The 15,366-nt window shown below is 32.3% G+C and overlaps 1 protein-coding gene across 5 annotated transcripts; it reads right to left on the bottom strand.

Moving 5' to 3' along the window:
• Positions 1 to 6,838: 6,838 nt before the first annotated feature.
• Positions 6,839 to 13,935, bottom strand: LOC130799698 (tobamovirus multiplication protein 2B). Of its 5 annotated transcripts, none has more exons than XM_057662889.1 (6): positions 13,711 to 13,935; positions 12,529 to 12,594; positions 12,383 to 12,447; positions 12,159 to 12,254; positions 8,705 to 8,736; positions 6,839 to 7,263 (listed from the first exon to the last, which is right to left on the bottom strand). In XM_057662889.1, the coding sequence occupies exons 1-4, from the start codon at positions 13,834 to 13,836 to the stop codon at positions 12,167 to 12,169; spliced, it is 345 nt and encodes a 114-aa protein (XP_057518872.1). In that variant the 5' UTR covers positions 13,837 to 13,935; the 3' UTR covers positions 6,839 to 7,263; positions 8,705 to 8,736; positions 12,159 to 12,166. The 5 variants fall into 5 exon arrangements, with proteins under 5 accessions (XP_057518872.1, XP_057518873.1, XP_057518869.1 ...); XM_057662890.1 differs by having other exon boundaries at positions 6,839 to 7,216; XM_057662886.1 differs by lacking the exon at positions 8,705 to 8,736 and having other exon boundaries at positions 13,711 to 13,934.
• Positions 13,936 to 15,366: the final 1,431 nt, after the last annotated feature.

Here is a 15,366-nt window from a genome sequence, read left to right as displayed (position 1 = left end):
AAATATAGATTAGTAGAGATATGTAGAGAATGGAACTTATTAGATAAAATATTTTGTTGTTCAACTGATAATGCAACCGCAAACATTAAATGTAAAGAACTTTTGTTTAACGAACCTGCCTTTAGTTTAATCCTTGGGGGTAGCTTATTACACATACGTTGTTGTGCGCATATAGTTAACTTATCTTGTCAAGTAGGCATAAAACAATTAAGTGAATTATTAGAACCAATTAGGGATATAGTGAAATGGCTTAGGATCGGAAAGATAAAAAGAAGATATAAACAATTATGTGACCAATACCAACTTAAAAAAGTGTATTGGTCATTAGATACTCCTACACGTTGGGGCTCAACCAACGATTTATTAAGAAAGGCGATTGCTTATCGCCCAGTAATAACACAAATATATAGTGAGTATACAGATAGTTTCATAGCTGATGAAACTTGGGAATTAGCAATAGGTGTACATAACATATTAGAAGCGTATGACCACGCGACTAAGATTTTTTCTTATGTTTATGAACCGAACGTTCACTTAGTAATAAGTGAATGTATTACTATTTTTTATCATCTACTTAAACATACACATGAAGATACTAACCCACAATTAAGGCCGATTCTTGCAGATATGATGGAAAAATGGAAATCATATTTTACCGATTTTCCTTATATTTATGGAATCGCAACCATTTTGGACCCACGTTTTAAAACTGAGGTCCTAACTAAAGTAATAGGATTTTATTATCAATCGTTAGATCGCCCGTCTTCTGATGTACAATATTATGTAGGAACATGTAAAAAATATTTAGCTGAACTGTATGATTTTTACGCTAGTGTATATAACCCGAAACGCGATATGTCTAGGCGTGCTAGCGTTTCGGCTCGTCCCACTTTCTATAATTCAGTAATAGCTAACATAATGACTCAAGATGATAGTTTTGTAGGATCTTCTTCTTCCTCGACCACATATTTAGAACTAGATAGTTATCTTAAACACCACTTTGAAATAGACCCAAGTGTCTATAATATTTTGGAGTGGTGGAAAGAAAAATCTGTTAAATTTCCCATTTTATCGAGAATTGCAAAGGATGTCCTTGCAATTCCTGCGTCAACTATTGCGTCGGAGTCTGCTTTTAGTGCAGGTAGAAGAGTTTTGGATGAAAAGCGATCTCGTCTTGCTCCACATAGTATTCAAATATGTGTTTGCAAGAAAGATTGGGATCAAGCTGAGATTCGAACACAAGGACTAAGGAACGATGATGATCAAGACGACGATGATGATCCATGGATGATGATGGATACAACTTCATCATCGTCAGGAGGAGAGTCAGCGGAAGCATCTAATCAACCACATGATGATGACGAAGACGAATAGGATCAATCCGACAAGCGACAACGATGAATCAACACTCAACAACTATAAATAAAAGGTATGACAAAGAACTACGTGGGCTTTGATTCCTTCGGGATACGTAGGCAGCTTAGTATTCATTTGGGTACTAGGTTCAAGTCCATTTTCTCCCTCTTTTTTTATTAATCATCTTTATCGACATTATCATTGATTCGTTTCTTATTAATTTATTTTTTTCCATTCTTTTTAGTAAATATTTCAATAACGATGACAACTTGACATGCAATGAATTTCGCTAATAATCAAGTAATCATCAAAGGTACGTCCGCGATATTATAGTATTTTTTTATTATACAAAAATTTAAAGAAAAAATTAAAATGGAACCGATGGTCCGAACCGCCCGTCCCGTGAGTTGGAACCGCCGGAACCGCCTCATGAACCGCCAAGGAACCGTTTGGAACCGCCCGGAACCGGAACCGGAACCGGAACCGTTCGCGACAGGTTCCAAATGGAACCGGAACCGGGTGGAACCGGAACCGGATGGAACCGGAACGGAACCGGACCAACCCGGACCGTGGCCATGCCTAGATGAAGCTGATGATGCTACTACTGGATTTCATGATCGGACTGATTTTAGAAAGTTCAAATGGATTGTTGGGCAAGTTTTTAGCACCCCAGTTGAATTTAAGGAGGTGGTAAGGAAATATGCAATTCATCAGGAAAGAAATGTAAAATTTTGTTTGAGTGACAAGTCTAAATTGAATAAGCTTGGTGTAAGGTGTATTGATGGTTGTCCCTTTAAGCTCTACACTAGTTTGGATAAAACACGAGCTTCCTTTATTGTCAAGAAAGTTAATGGTGATCACAATTGTCAAAGAAACATGGATTCTAATCGTCAATTCAAAGCTTCTTGGTGTGCAGATCAGTTACTTGATTTATTCAAGTCAAGGCCACACATTCCTTCTACAGAACTAGTTGATATTGTTAGGAAACAATTTCGAATTATCATTAGTAGGGGCTTTGCCTACAAGATTAAGTATGCTGCACATAGGAGGTTACATGGATCTATGAAACAACATTATTAGAAGCTCATGAGCTATGTTGGGGTTTTAGAACAAAGTAACCCTAATAGCCACTTCATTGCTGTTACTGATCCAAGCACAAATCCACCCACATTTCAGAAGTTTTTTGTTTGCTTTGAAGAGGTTGAAGATGGTTAGGATGGTGGGTGCAAGAAAATATTGTGCATTGATGGTTGCTTTCTAAAAACATTCCTTGGAGGAACGCTATAAAGTGCAGATGGAAAAAACCTAAACGAGCAAATGTATCCATTGGCTTGGGCTGTTGTTGAGGGTGAAAACAATGAATCATGGCAATGGTTCATTTCTGAATTCAAGAAGTGTGTGCCTCATGATAATGGTAAAGAGTGGATAGTAATATCAGATGAACACCAGGTATACACCCTTCCCTACTGTTGTATTTATATACATCCATTTATCTTCTGATGCTGCTTTGCATTTAGTGTACAACCATTTAGCTACTGATTTATATACATCCATTTGTATACTAACTTCTGTATTTAGCTACTGATGTGGATTACTGATGCCGCTGTGCATTTAGTATACATCCATTTGTATACTGATGTTGAAACCTGAGTTCTGTATACTCCTACTGATGTTGTTGTGCATTTAGTATACATCCATTTAGCCTCAAAATGCTACTGAGTTAGCTATTCTGTATTTAGCTGCTATGTGTATTTAGTATACTGTGCTGGATTACTCCTATTGATGCTGTTGTGCATTTAATATACATCCATTTAGCCTCAAAATAGCTACTGATTTAGCTACTGTGCATTTAGCTGATGTGTGTATTTAGCTAATGTGCTGGATTACTGAGTTTTGTATACTCCTACTAATGATGCTGTGCATTTAGTATACATCCATTTAGCCTCAAAATGCTACTAATTTAGCTACTGTGCATTTAGCTGTTGTGTGTATTTAGCTACTGTGCTGGATTACTCCTACTAATGTTGTGCATTTAGTATACATCCATTTAGCCTCAAAATGCTACTGATTTTGCTACTGTGCATTTAGCTGTTGTGTGTATTTAGCTACTGTGCTGGATTACTCCTACTAATGTTGTGCATTTAGTATACATCCATTTAGCCTCAAAATAGCTACTGACTTCAGTATACTGATGCTACTAATTTAGTATTCAGAATGTTATTCCTAATCCAGCTTAACACACTTATCTATTGTACAAAGCATTTTGAGGGCAGTCCAGCTGGAGCTTCCAAAAGCAGAACATAGGCATTGTGCTAAGCACATCTACGCAAATTGGAACAAGTCATTCAAAGGAGAAGAGATTAAATTACTGTTTTGGAAATGTGTCAAAGCATACAACTTGGCTGATTTTGAGGAAGCAATTAGTGAGATGGAGGATGTAAATCCAGTTGCTGTTGACGCCTTTAAGAAATGTGGTCCACACTTATTTTGTAGATCTTTTGTCAAACTAGAAGGAAAGTGTGATGTTATTTTGAGCAATATGGTAGAAACTTTTAACAATTACATTATGAATGCTAGATCCCATCACTTAATAGATATGCTTGAAGAAATCATATCAATGCTAATGAAGAGGATGGCTAATAAAAAGGAAGAGGCATTGATGAAGTGGAAGGGTTTGTTATGTCCAAAGGTACAAAAAACGTTAGATTTAGAGAAGCAAGAAGCAGCTAAGTGCACTGTCATTCCTTCAACATCAACTCGTTTCAAGGTAGCGCATTATATGGATGTTTTAGAGGTTGATATTGAAAATAGAACTTATACTTGCAGGAAATGGGATTTAAGAGGGATTCCATGTTGTCATGGAGTTGCATCTATTTTTTACTTGCATAAGGAGGTTGAGTCATATGTTGATCAATGCTACACTAAAGAGGCTTATTTGAGAGCCTATGAAAGAAACATCAATCCTTGTATTGGCGAGAGGTATTGACCTAAAATTGATAAACCGATCGATCCTCCTTCAATGAAGATTGGTCCTGGCAGACCACAAAAAAACAGAGTCAAGGGTCCACATGAAGATTTTTTTATTTTCTTTCACGTTTAATCATATCCATTAAATTTAATTGTCGCACTATTTTTTTAACAACTGCGTAACAATATTCTTGGAGAGATCCACATCATCTATGCCAATGAGCATGTTGTAAATAATTAATTTTCTTTGAAAATTAAATAAGCTTGTACAGTTTATCAATCTCAGAAGTAGTTGTTAGCATAAGTAACACTCTTGTTAATATAGCAATTTCTAGGTATTTAACAAGAGAAATTTACATCATGGTCCAAACGAAACTTTTGAGCAAAAGCATGAAGTATTCAAAAGCTGCATAGACCATACACATGTATTTGTAATTGTTATTAGAATTTCGATTCTGATCTACGATTTTCTGATTCTACGATTCAAATATAAGCGATTGATTCAGATCATAGGTAGGATTTTAATGTGTTAAAATTGTGCGATACTATTTAGATCAAGAATTCAAGTGGTTTGATCATAACACGATTCTACAACCCTATGAACTTGCAATCCGATCGTACAATAGTAGTTTCTATTGTAAAATATTTTCTGTAATCCAGATTTCAGTTATCTTTAAATATATATATATATATATATGTGTGTGTGTGTGTGTGTGTAAAATGGTTAAATCAATATAACTATAAGATTCAAGTTTTTCTTAATTTGTAGTTTAAACATAATTATTAAAAGAATTTTTGTTCAAAACTTAATAGATGAAATTAAATAAGTTTTTACTTACATTTTAAAACTTAAAAAAGAACAAATATAATTGATAAACAGTAATCCAAAACACATTAATGTATAATATGTAGAATCACACGATCCTACGACCCGATTCTACCGTTTCAATCCTACCCCCTCAACAATATTGAATACAATCCCAATCCTAATAACTTAATTTGTATCATATCACATAAATGCATATTGTTACTAATTGACTAAGCACAAGTGTAATGTAATCTATGACAATATTATTCAACCCACATTTTTCTACTTGATTGCTATATTCGCTAATCATACCCAACACACAATACACAAAACCATTGATCGATAATAATGTAATATATGAATCAACTAAGAATCAAACTACGAATGCATAACTATATACTCCCCTCCGTTCTATAAAAACTGTGACCTTTTTCTGGTGTACACTTTATAAGTAAAAGAGACATCATCTCAAAACCATGTGGCAATGGAAAATAAGGTTCTAATGACTAACAAAGAGTGCAAGTCATTTTCAATTCATCAATGTGGCATAAATTATTCTAACATCCCCTCACAAGTGAACTCCCGTCAAATTCACATGTAGGATTAATCAATTAGAAACCTAGTTGATCAAAACAGTCTGCTCTAACACCATGTAAAGAATCAAAACAATAGTTTTAGAGATTTAATTAATTATTTTCATAGCAATCTGCTTTACAAAGTCTATCTATATATATAAGAAACAATTGTTTCTAAAAATTCAATTTTTTTGTCGTCTGTAAATAAAAGACCAACGTTTTGTTTATTCTACAAAAATTCAACTTTTTACTTAGTTTTGCAGAGAAAGAGTTATTTTACTATATTAACCGGTAAGATTGATAAATACATACACCAACCAGGTGATAACTGTTAATTACACATTATCAACAGTCAATTCGAGGACACTCATCGTAATCCTCGCACATGCAAGCTACCATCTTTAACCCAAAATTACTCTAACCTTCAACATATATTGCTTCAATGGAGTTTCAAGGATGTTAGTATTATCCTTTGTTTGTGAAGGATGATTTTAGAAAAACTTTCATTTCTTGGATATTACAAATGAGAGTTCGAGAACAATATCAGATTACAAGTAAATTTTTATGATTGCAATCTCAAATAATACTTTATAATCTCTTTGTAATTGTTCGAATTTCGCTTAAAAATTAATTAGGTTTCATTCTTTATGCTCCAATCTTGAATCAATATATATATATATATATATATATATATATATATATATATATATATATATATATATATATATATATATATATATATGAGTTTTATTGCAATTATGAAACTAATGGATCGAAATGTGTTTATTAGACTTTTGTATGAGGGAAAATTCAATAAAGCTTAAGGTTGCATTAGTTATTTTGAAGGTTTTTATAGAACGCTTGCAGTAAATCATGATTTGTCCATGTATTACTTGACGGACTTATCTAGTAAATACAATGGAGCTGGTGGGATATAAGGTTAGGTCATTTTAGTTGTTTTCGAGTTATACTTGCGAACAATGGATTAATGAAAATAAATGGGGTTTTGTTTTGAAAAAATGGTATGGTTTTACCAGGTAATATGATATTAGGGTTACCTTCAATATTGTCTATTGTTATTGATGTATGAAAAAATTGCACAGGAATTGATGAACACACATAATGATCCAAATTTTATTAATTGACTAATTTGATATATATAGAAAATCCTACATTACAAGTACGTTTATTACATCCTACATTGAAAGTGCAAACAAAGTTGTTGCATCCTTAACAAAAAGTGAGTTACATTTGCATACATGTTATCAATTTTCAAATTTCTTACTTCTACAATCCTCTAAACCATGTACATAAAACGTTATGGCAAACATAGCCCATGAAACCAAGAAAGCAAATAAAAGATGTTTTCCCCTAACACCAGCTTTTATCAAATCCATCTTAAGCTCATCATTTTCTTTTCTCAAAGTAGACATTGCACTCTTCATATCATCTTTCTTTGCTTTCAATTTTCTCACCTTCTAAACCAACATACCACACGGTACCTCTTGCTCTGCCAATTTAATAAACATGAGAGTGAAAGAAAGAACCATCACCGTTCTACAAAACAAAGCAAAAACAAAATCAACTAAAACACAAAGGAAAATTTTGGGCAAGAATAGAAATTCTCTCTTAAGTTTGGTCCCCTGCGAACAGTTTTCAATTTGGGCTCCAGTTTGTGAAAATTGAGTTTGTGTTGCGTCCGCGTTAAGAATCACATCCACTCATTTGCAACTTTAACAAACTTGGGCAAAAGAGTTAAATTGAACAGAGAGAATGGAGGCAAGGTCGAAAAAAGAAACAGTGCAGGAGAGTGAAGATTTATTCGGTTAAAGATACAATTACTTTTCCTTTTTTAAATGAATAGGGGTAACCTGTTATTTTAGGTAAACATTAACTCAAGAATAAGGGTAACCAGTTATTTTAGATAACCATTAACTTTTTGAATAACATACAAATATGTCTAAATTAAATAACTTAATCATGTCATCAAATAAGCATATACAAATACGATAATTAATCAAGATATTTGAGCATCATATAAATTAGTAACATAAAGAACTTGAAGAACATATCAAAAATCAGCAACTTTTCAAGAATCAGTAACATAACAAAGTAATCTTTAACAAAAGTGCAAACACTATCATCAGCTCAACCATAAGCTTGGATTAAGATTTAAATGGTAAGAGTGTAGATCAAACATCTTATAGAGGTATGATTGATTCTCTATTATATTTAATGGCTAGTTGTTATGTTTAGTGCAAACTTATGTGTAAGATTTCAAGCTAATTTAAAAGAATCACAATTAACTACCGTCAAAACAATATTTAGATATTTACATGGGACTAAAGACTTTGGCCTCTGGTATCCTAGTAGTAGCAATTTTGCGTTGGTTGGTTATTAGGATGCTGATTATGTTGAATATGAAGTTGATAGAAAGAGCACATTTGAATCATGTCAATTCTTAGAATCATCATTGATCTCTAGGCACTCTAAGAAGCAAAATTCAGTACCTCTATCAACAGCAAAAGTAGAATACATTGCAGCTGGAGCTTGTTGCTCACAAGTACGGTGGATTGCACAACTTAGAGATCTTGGACTAAATCTCAAAGGCATACCAATAATGTGTGACAACACAAGCGTTATTTGTATTAAAACTAATCCAATCCAACATTCTCGTATAAAGCATATTGAGGTACGTCATCATTTCATACGTGACGATGTTGAAAAAGGTAATGAGTCTCTCTCTTTTGTTCCTATTAAACAATAACTTGCTGATATAATTACAAAGGTTTTGAATCTTGTCGTTTTGCTTTTATACGTATAGAACTTGGTATGTTAAATGATATTGCATGATCTTAGGGGTTACACCTTACACCTTTATTGCTTTCTTCCCATCACAAGTTATCTTTAACCCTTTTAAAACCCAAAGAATCGTCACTTTACTTTTCCAAAACAAGCAATCATCTTCTTCTTTGAAAATCAAGAAATCCTTAGTTACCTTTTCTACCTTCAAAGCTTTAATCATGGCACCTGAAAGAAAAGTAACAAGAATCATCAAGAATATTTTCCATCTCTTGAAACGCAAAAACAACCTATTAATTTCTTTACTATCCCCACCAACTACTGTTGATGTACCCAAACAATGGTTTGAAAACCATACAGTTTATGAAAAATGGGTTGATGTCTTCAAGAATCGCACAATGTCATAAGTAGATCTGCTGGACTACACATTTTTCCTTTTTGAAGATCTTGATATCGTTTCAATTTTCATAGAGTCCACCCCAGGTAAACTTCTTAAACCAGTTTCTGTCACTTGTCCAAACCTTCTTAAACTATTTTATTGCAATCTATCTTTTTCTGTTGATGGATTTTCAGCCATTAGAAGTTTTGTTAAGGGACAAGAAATTGTCATCACTCGTAACCTAATGAATGAACTTATCAATTTCTCTGGATATTCTGATGATAGCAAACCAAATTCTATTGCTTTTCAAAATGGTAAGGACATGTTTGTTCTGTCCGGTTTTCATGACTTTTCACCCTCAAAACGGCTTGCTCATAATGCCCTAAATTTGAATAGAAAGTTGCTTCACTATCAGCTTGTTAAAACCATTCATCCAAAAGGCTTTTCACAGGAGTTGGTTATTGATGTCCAACTCATTCTCATGTGGAAGATAGCCTCTCATAAATCTGTGGATTGTGCATCATCGATTTTCTCTCACATTCGTTATTGTAGTTCCTCCATCCAAAACATTGCCCTACCCTATATGCTAATTTACTTTCTTTAGTCTTTGATCATTTTAACATTCCCTCTGATCATGAGGAAATCGATTATCAAGGCCCCCAAATCCTTTCTTGCAATGTTCTTACATCAATTGGAATTTTCAAGGTTAATGCAAAATATGAATTATATTCAAATTTTTGCCATGCTGAGAAGGAAGAACTCAAAGATTTATGGTAAAAATTGTCATGTCTTAAACCTCAAATCAAAGATTACATCACCCATTCTCGCCTCGAGTCTCTTGATATAGAGGTTTGTAAGATTAAAGCTCTTTTCATGATCTTAAATGATAAGGTCACAACTTTGACCTTTATGCTTGAGAATTTCATCAAGGACATGAAAGGGATGATGATATAAGAGGTAGAGGTTGATGAAGAAGTACCTATTGTTGTTCTCATTTCTACAACAGTAAAAGAGTCATACTCCAACCAAAAGAAGCCATCCCTCCACCTAAGGAAGACACTCCACCACCACAACCTACCCCAAAAAGAAGGAAGACTATATCAAAGAAGTGATCTTTCTATTGTTGTCTTAAAAACAATTTTTTTGGGGTTATGTTTAGTTAGTTTTTGAAGAAACAATCCCACATTTTGTTAACTCAAGTCAAAGTCAAAAAGGGAGAGAATGCTTTCGGTTTCTACAACTAACTAAATATTATTTTTGTTATTGTTGCTTAAGCTTGATGCATGCTAAACTTGCTGCTGCATATGCATATGAAATACGAAAAGCAAATGTTAATGCTAAGCTACTGTTCTTTGATTTTAATAGCATTCTTTTAATATTATGTCATTTGCATGTGTTCCAGTTTTGAAGTTATGTTCTTGCCTGGCTTATTGAGAATCGTTTAATGTTTTTGATAAAACATGATATATGATTATTTCAACTATTGGTATAGTTATTTGATATGTGTTGTGTTATTATTGATATATGATCAGTTAATATTAATGAATTACTTAAGAAAAGTGTTCTTGAAGTTCTTGGCAATATTTGTTAAAGATTGCTTTGCTATGTTACTAATTCTTGAAAAGTTATTGATATTTTTGATATGTTCTTCAAGTTCTTTATGTTACTTTTTATGATATGATGCTCATATATCTTGATAAATTATCATGTTACATTATGTGTGTTTATATATATTTATTTGATTACACGATTAAGTTATTTAACTTAGATATATTGTTGATGTTTAACAAAAAGTTAAAACGTTTTTCATCTAGAAACATATTTTAGGATAATATGGTTATGTTTTTCATCAAGGAGGAGATTGAAGACTGAACTCCTTGAAATGATGATAACTCAAAACTCATTAAATTAATCAATAAATTAAGTAATTAAATTATTTGATTAATGGTCCAATTTACATGAAAAATTGTTTAATTATCTTAAGTATGTCCAAATAATTTGTTAATGTGCTAAAGTTGTTATATAAATTATTAAGTAAACATTCTAAGGTTAATTATTCTAAAACGCCTATATAAGATGTTCTTAACTATGCTAGGAATATGTCATAAAATTATGAAACTACTTTTCCTTAATTTATATCTAAAAAACATTATTATTAAAATATTTCTAAATATTCTAAAAGATATAATTCTACATTTTAATTAGTTTGTTATGATTAAAATAGGATAAATATTTTATGATAAAGCTTAATCAAAATGGGTTGCTATAATATTGGATAATTGTTCTATTATTATTATTATTGTTTAAACTAACTTTTGTGGTTAAAATTAATTTGCTTTTAATTGAGCAAATCAAGGCCTAAGTTTCAAAAGATAAAAAACCTTGAAAGCCCATGCATAACCTAACAAAACCTAGAAAAACTTGGTGATGAAGACCTAATGCTCCTAACGGCTACTTAAGGCATTTCTTATGAATTGACTCTTCATCAAACTTCAAGAAAAACAATCACGACAACTACAACAACCAAGCTTCTAACGTTTACTTTGTTCTATTGATCAAAGTTTTATGTTGTTCTTAATTTTAGCTCTCCTCAATTGTAATTGTTTTTAAATGTTTTGGAGATTCAGATTCTTCATTTATGTCTCATTGTTTCGAATATTTTGTGAAGTATTTATAAATATCCGTCAAACTCTATTCACCCACCTCTTAAAGAGTTATAGTACTCTTACAAACCTTCACTAACAATAGATGTTATAAATATGCTAACAATAGATCCTAGATAAAGCCTAACTTATTCTAATTTTTTACTAATTCTATTTTCTTACAAAGACCATGTACCATAAAGCAACTAGTGGTTGTCTGGAACACTTGAATATTAAGAGAACAAGTCACACTTAACAGCTCTCGCTAAAGTGGCTTAGCTATCTTTTCAGAACAAGTCTCCGCCGACCAACCCCTCTTATTACTCTTTAGATTGGTAGTTTTAGGCTACTTTGAAGATTGGTCTATTGACCCCTCTTGAAACTGAAAGGAATAAATTTCCTCAACATGAATGAGTTTACAAGCTAATGCATTAAACTTAAAAAATACCCAAATTCAACTCTCCACACAAGATACATGTATGGACATCAAATACAAAACCTAGCAATGTAAGTTTAAACAGAAAGTCTGAATAAAGGATTCTAAATCATGCTCCTGAACACTTCCATCACATAACGATCAAAGAAGTTTTCTTCGCAGGTCGAGAAGGAAGAGGATGAGAGCGACTTGCCTGTTTCCTTACTCGTCAAGGCTAGAATGAGAAGACTTGAGCTGGGAGCTTTCCATGTTTGTTAGGAGTTGGGTTACAGTCTTTAAATGAGGAATGCTGCAAACACAAAAGCCAAGAATATGATGAAAAGCAAGAAAATATACGGATCCACTAAATCCATATATACTGGCACAGTTCCTGAGAATACGCATCAAAGATAAACATTTTAGATATATGCACTATACCATTGTAATCCATCATCCATATATGCATCAAGTGATGAAACCACAAGAGGTAGCTGCTGCAGAACCTGCATTATGAGTGTAGGAATTAAGAACAAAAAACATTGCTGCTAACTTTTACATGGTTCCTGCAGATAATGATAACATACTTGCCCAGTATTTCTGATCATATCTGTTTTTGCCAAAAGGTTCTTGGGAAGCTTCGCTAACTGGGCCTACATGAACAATGCAGCATAATTAACCAAATAATTTGCTAATACGATAGAAATTTCTTCGGTTTTTTCTTTAACATTCTGCACATACATCACAAAATTAATTGCCATTACTCTGATTAGAGTAGATATGCTACACATCAACTAGTTACATGCCTTTAAACAGTTCATTACCGGCATAACATCAATAGCGAAAAAGGTAGGTGGCCCCTCTTAGAAACCAGGAGAACATTATTTTGCTTTATCCACCTAGGATTCAAAAGTTTTTATGCACATGTTCTGTTGCCTCATTCACCATTCATGTCATTTCCAAGTAACTTTAATTTTTATCCATCAAAAGAAATAAGCTTGATTTGTTAATCCTATTATCCTCAAATGTTGATTCATTTCAAACCACATCTATTCACCTATAAAAATATATACCATTAATTACACATAACCTTGAAAATTTCTTTGCTCACACCAAATCACGCTTCCTTCATCAAATTAGATATGGCAATGCAAACATATGCTTAAATTAGGGTTTCAGCTAAGCACAATAGCCAAGCTTGGCAGTAACATCAACAGCACGAAAACGAGTAAGTTCATTGTTGAAAGCAAAATTAAACAGCTCGCCCACAGAAAATTAGTTTCTGATTTATACTATAAAGCATCAATCTCTTCAAGATAACCATAAGTTGCCTCAAGATTCAATCTTTTTTGTAGATAAGCAATATATATATTGTTTATCCACGTCTCTTCTCTGATCCCATTTTCGAAGAATGATCGAAGAACAATTTAAAAATGAATTAATTTTGGGTCGAAGCTAAACTTTATATGAAATGACATGCGAATTTGCAGCTTGACAAAACCCTAGAATTCAACAACAGAGAAATTGTGATCGAAAAACAATATAAAACTAAATCAATCTTAAAATGGAACTGAATTCATTAAGATAATACATTCAAATTTGCAACTTTACAAACCCTAGCATTCAACAACAGCGGAAATTTAGAAAATTAACTCCCATAACAAAACACTGGTAGACAATAATAAGTCGGATTTATTAAGAAATTTCAGGAATCAAGAATGATAAATTCTTAATGGATTAGAACATCGGGAAAAAGAATAGAAAAATGCCTGAGAAGGAGAAGATTGGTGCATAAGTTGAAGAAGATTGGAGGTAGATTGGATCGACTGTGTAATCTGATCAGCCACTGCTGCTTTGGCTGTTCCTTCTCTACTAGATCCTCCTACCGTCGCCATTCACAATTCTGGGTTACCTATTCCGGTATTCCTTCGTAGTTCTTACTTATTAAGAGAGTTTGATCTAAAACCGCAAATCAAAACTTATTGACCGTAATTTTAATATTTGATTTGGTTTATGGGTTAAAACTTAAAAGGTTTGGTTTGATTTTTTTTCAAAATAAATTATGATTTATGGTTTTTTTTTTTTTAGACCAAATCAAATCGCAAATCAACTAATTAATGCAGTAATATGGTGCTATCTAGATATTTTGAGATGTAAGTATTTTATATACTAATATATACTTAAATAATGTTAATGCAATCAACTAATTATAAATTAATATATTTGGTGATTGTAGATACAAAATATTTGTATAAACACATATATTAATTTGAGAAAAATATAAAAATAAAAACCGTAGACCAGACCGGACCATTGTAAAATGGTTTTGTGTTCGGTCTGGAAAATTTACAGACCGGAATTTTTTGTTTGATCTGATTTTAGTGTCAAACCAGACCAAATCGGACCGTGTGCCCCCTACTTCTTAATGCAGATCAGTCGTTACCTGCTATTATAAATTAGAGAAATTCCACGTGGTAACCCAGATTTTTTGGCTTTTCCACAAATGTTTATTAAATCCACGTAGTAACCTTCAACTTCCAAGTTTTCCACATAGTACACAAAATGTTATGTTTTTGGTTATATTAAGTATTTATTTCGACTAGATTTTAAAATATGTGGTTAATTATGGTGATCAAAACGTTTGTTTATTTAAATATGTCATTACGTTAAATAAAAATAGCGTAAAGTTAACAAACAAAAAATCCTCTTTTGTCTACCACTTGGAAAAGTTTGAAGCTCAACGTCACCACATGAATTATAAAAAATATTTTTCTACCACATGGAATTTTCCTATAAATTATGAAAGCTTACGGTGAATTGATTATTTAATTTAATTATAATTATAAGAAAATTTTGGTTGTAAAGGTACTAATTTTCAGCACTTCACTTATAAAAGTTTTAACTTTAATTTATCTTTTAAAGTATTTAACTTTATATCATTTTAATTTTAAAGGTGTTTAGGTAATTTATAACCTAAGATAACCGGTTATTTTTCAAAATAAAAGTAAATTAAAATGGGATGTAAAATTCAAAATACAACAATAGGAACCCAGAAGAAAATTAACTTTGTACAACATTGGTTTTTCAATTAACAAGAGAATTAGGTTAAAAAACTGCTGGTGGAATCAGTCAATGGTTTCGTGATGTCTGCTCGACTTCCTGCTTAAACGCTATATCCTGTTCATCTAAAATTCTTCATTACAAAGAAAAAGATAGGCGAGATTGGAAAGTATTGTTGAATATGCACTAGTTAATGTATTTTATATATCAAAAATAGTTGGTGTACGAAAGGATATAGATTCTACGATGACTCTCCAGTAAAACAAAGGATTGTTTGAAATACTATTTTAGTTAACAGAAGTGTAACTGATTCATATGCTCTCAAACGCATCAATTCTTGCTTTAAATTGATTTATCTTGGCGAT

The sequence above is a fragment of the Amaranthus tricolor genome, chromosome 14, assembly GCF_026212465.1.
Source record: "Amaranthus tricolor cultivar Red isolate AtriRed21 chromosome 14, ASM2621246v1, whole genome shotgun sequence".
NCBI classification, from domain to species: Eukaryota; Viridiplantae; Streptophyta; class Magnoliopsida; order Caryophyllales; family Amaranthaceae; genus Amaranthus; species Amaranthus tricolor.
The sequence above is the reverse complement of the archived record's forward strand: the minus strand, read 5'-3'. Positions and strand labels throughout refer to the sequence as shown.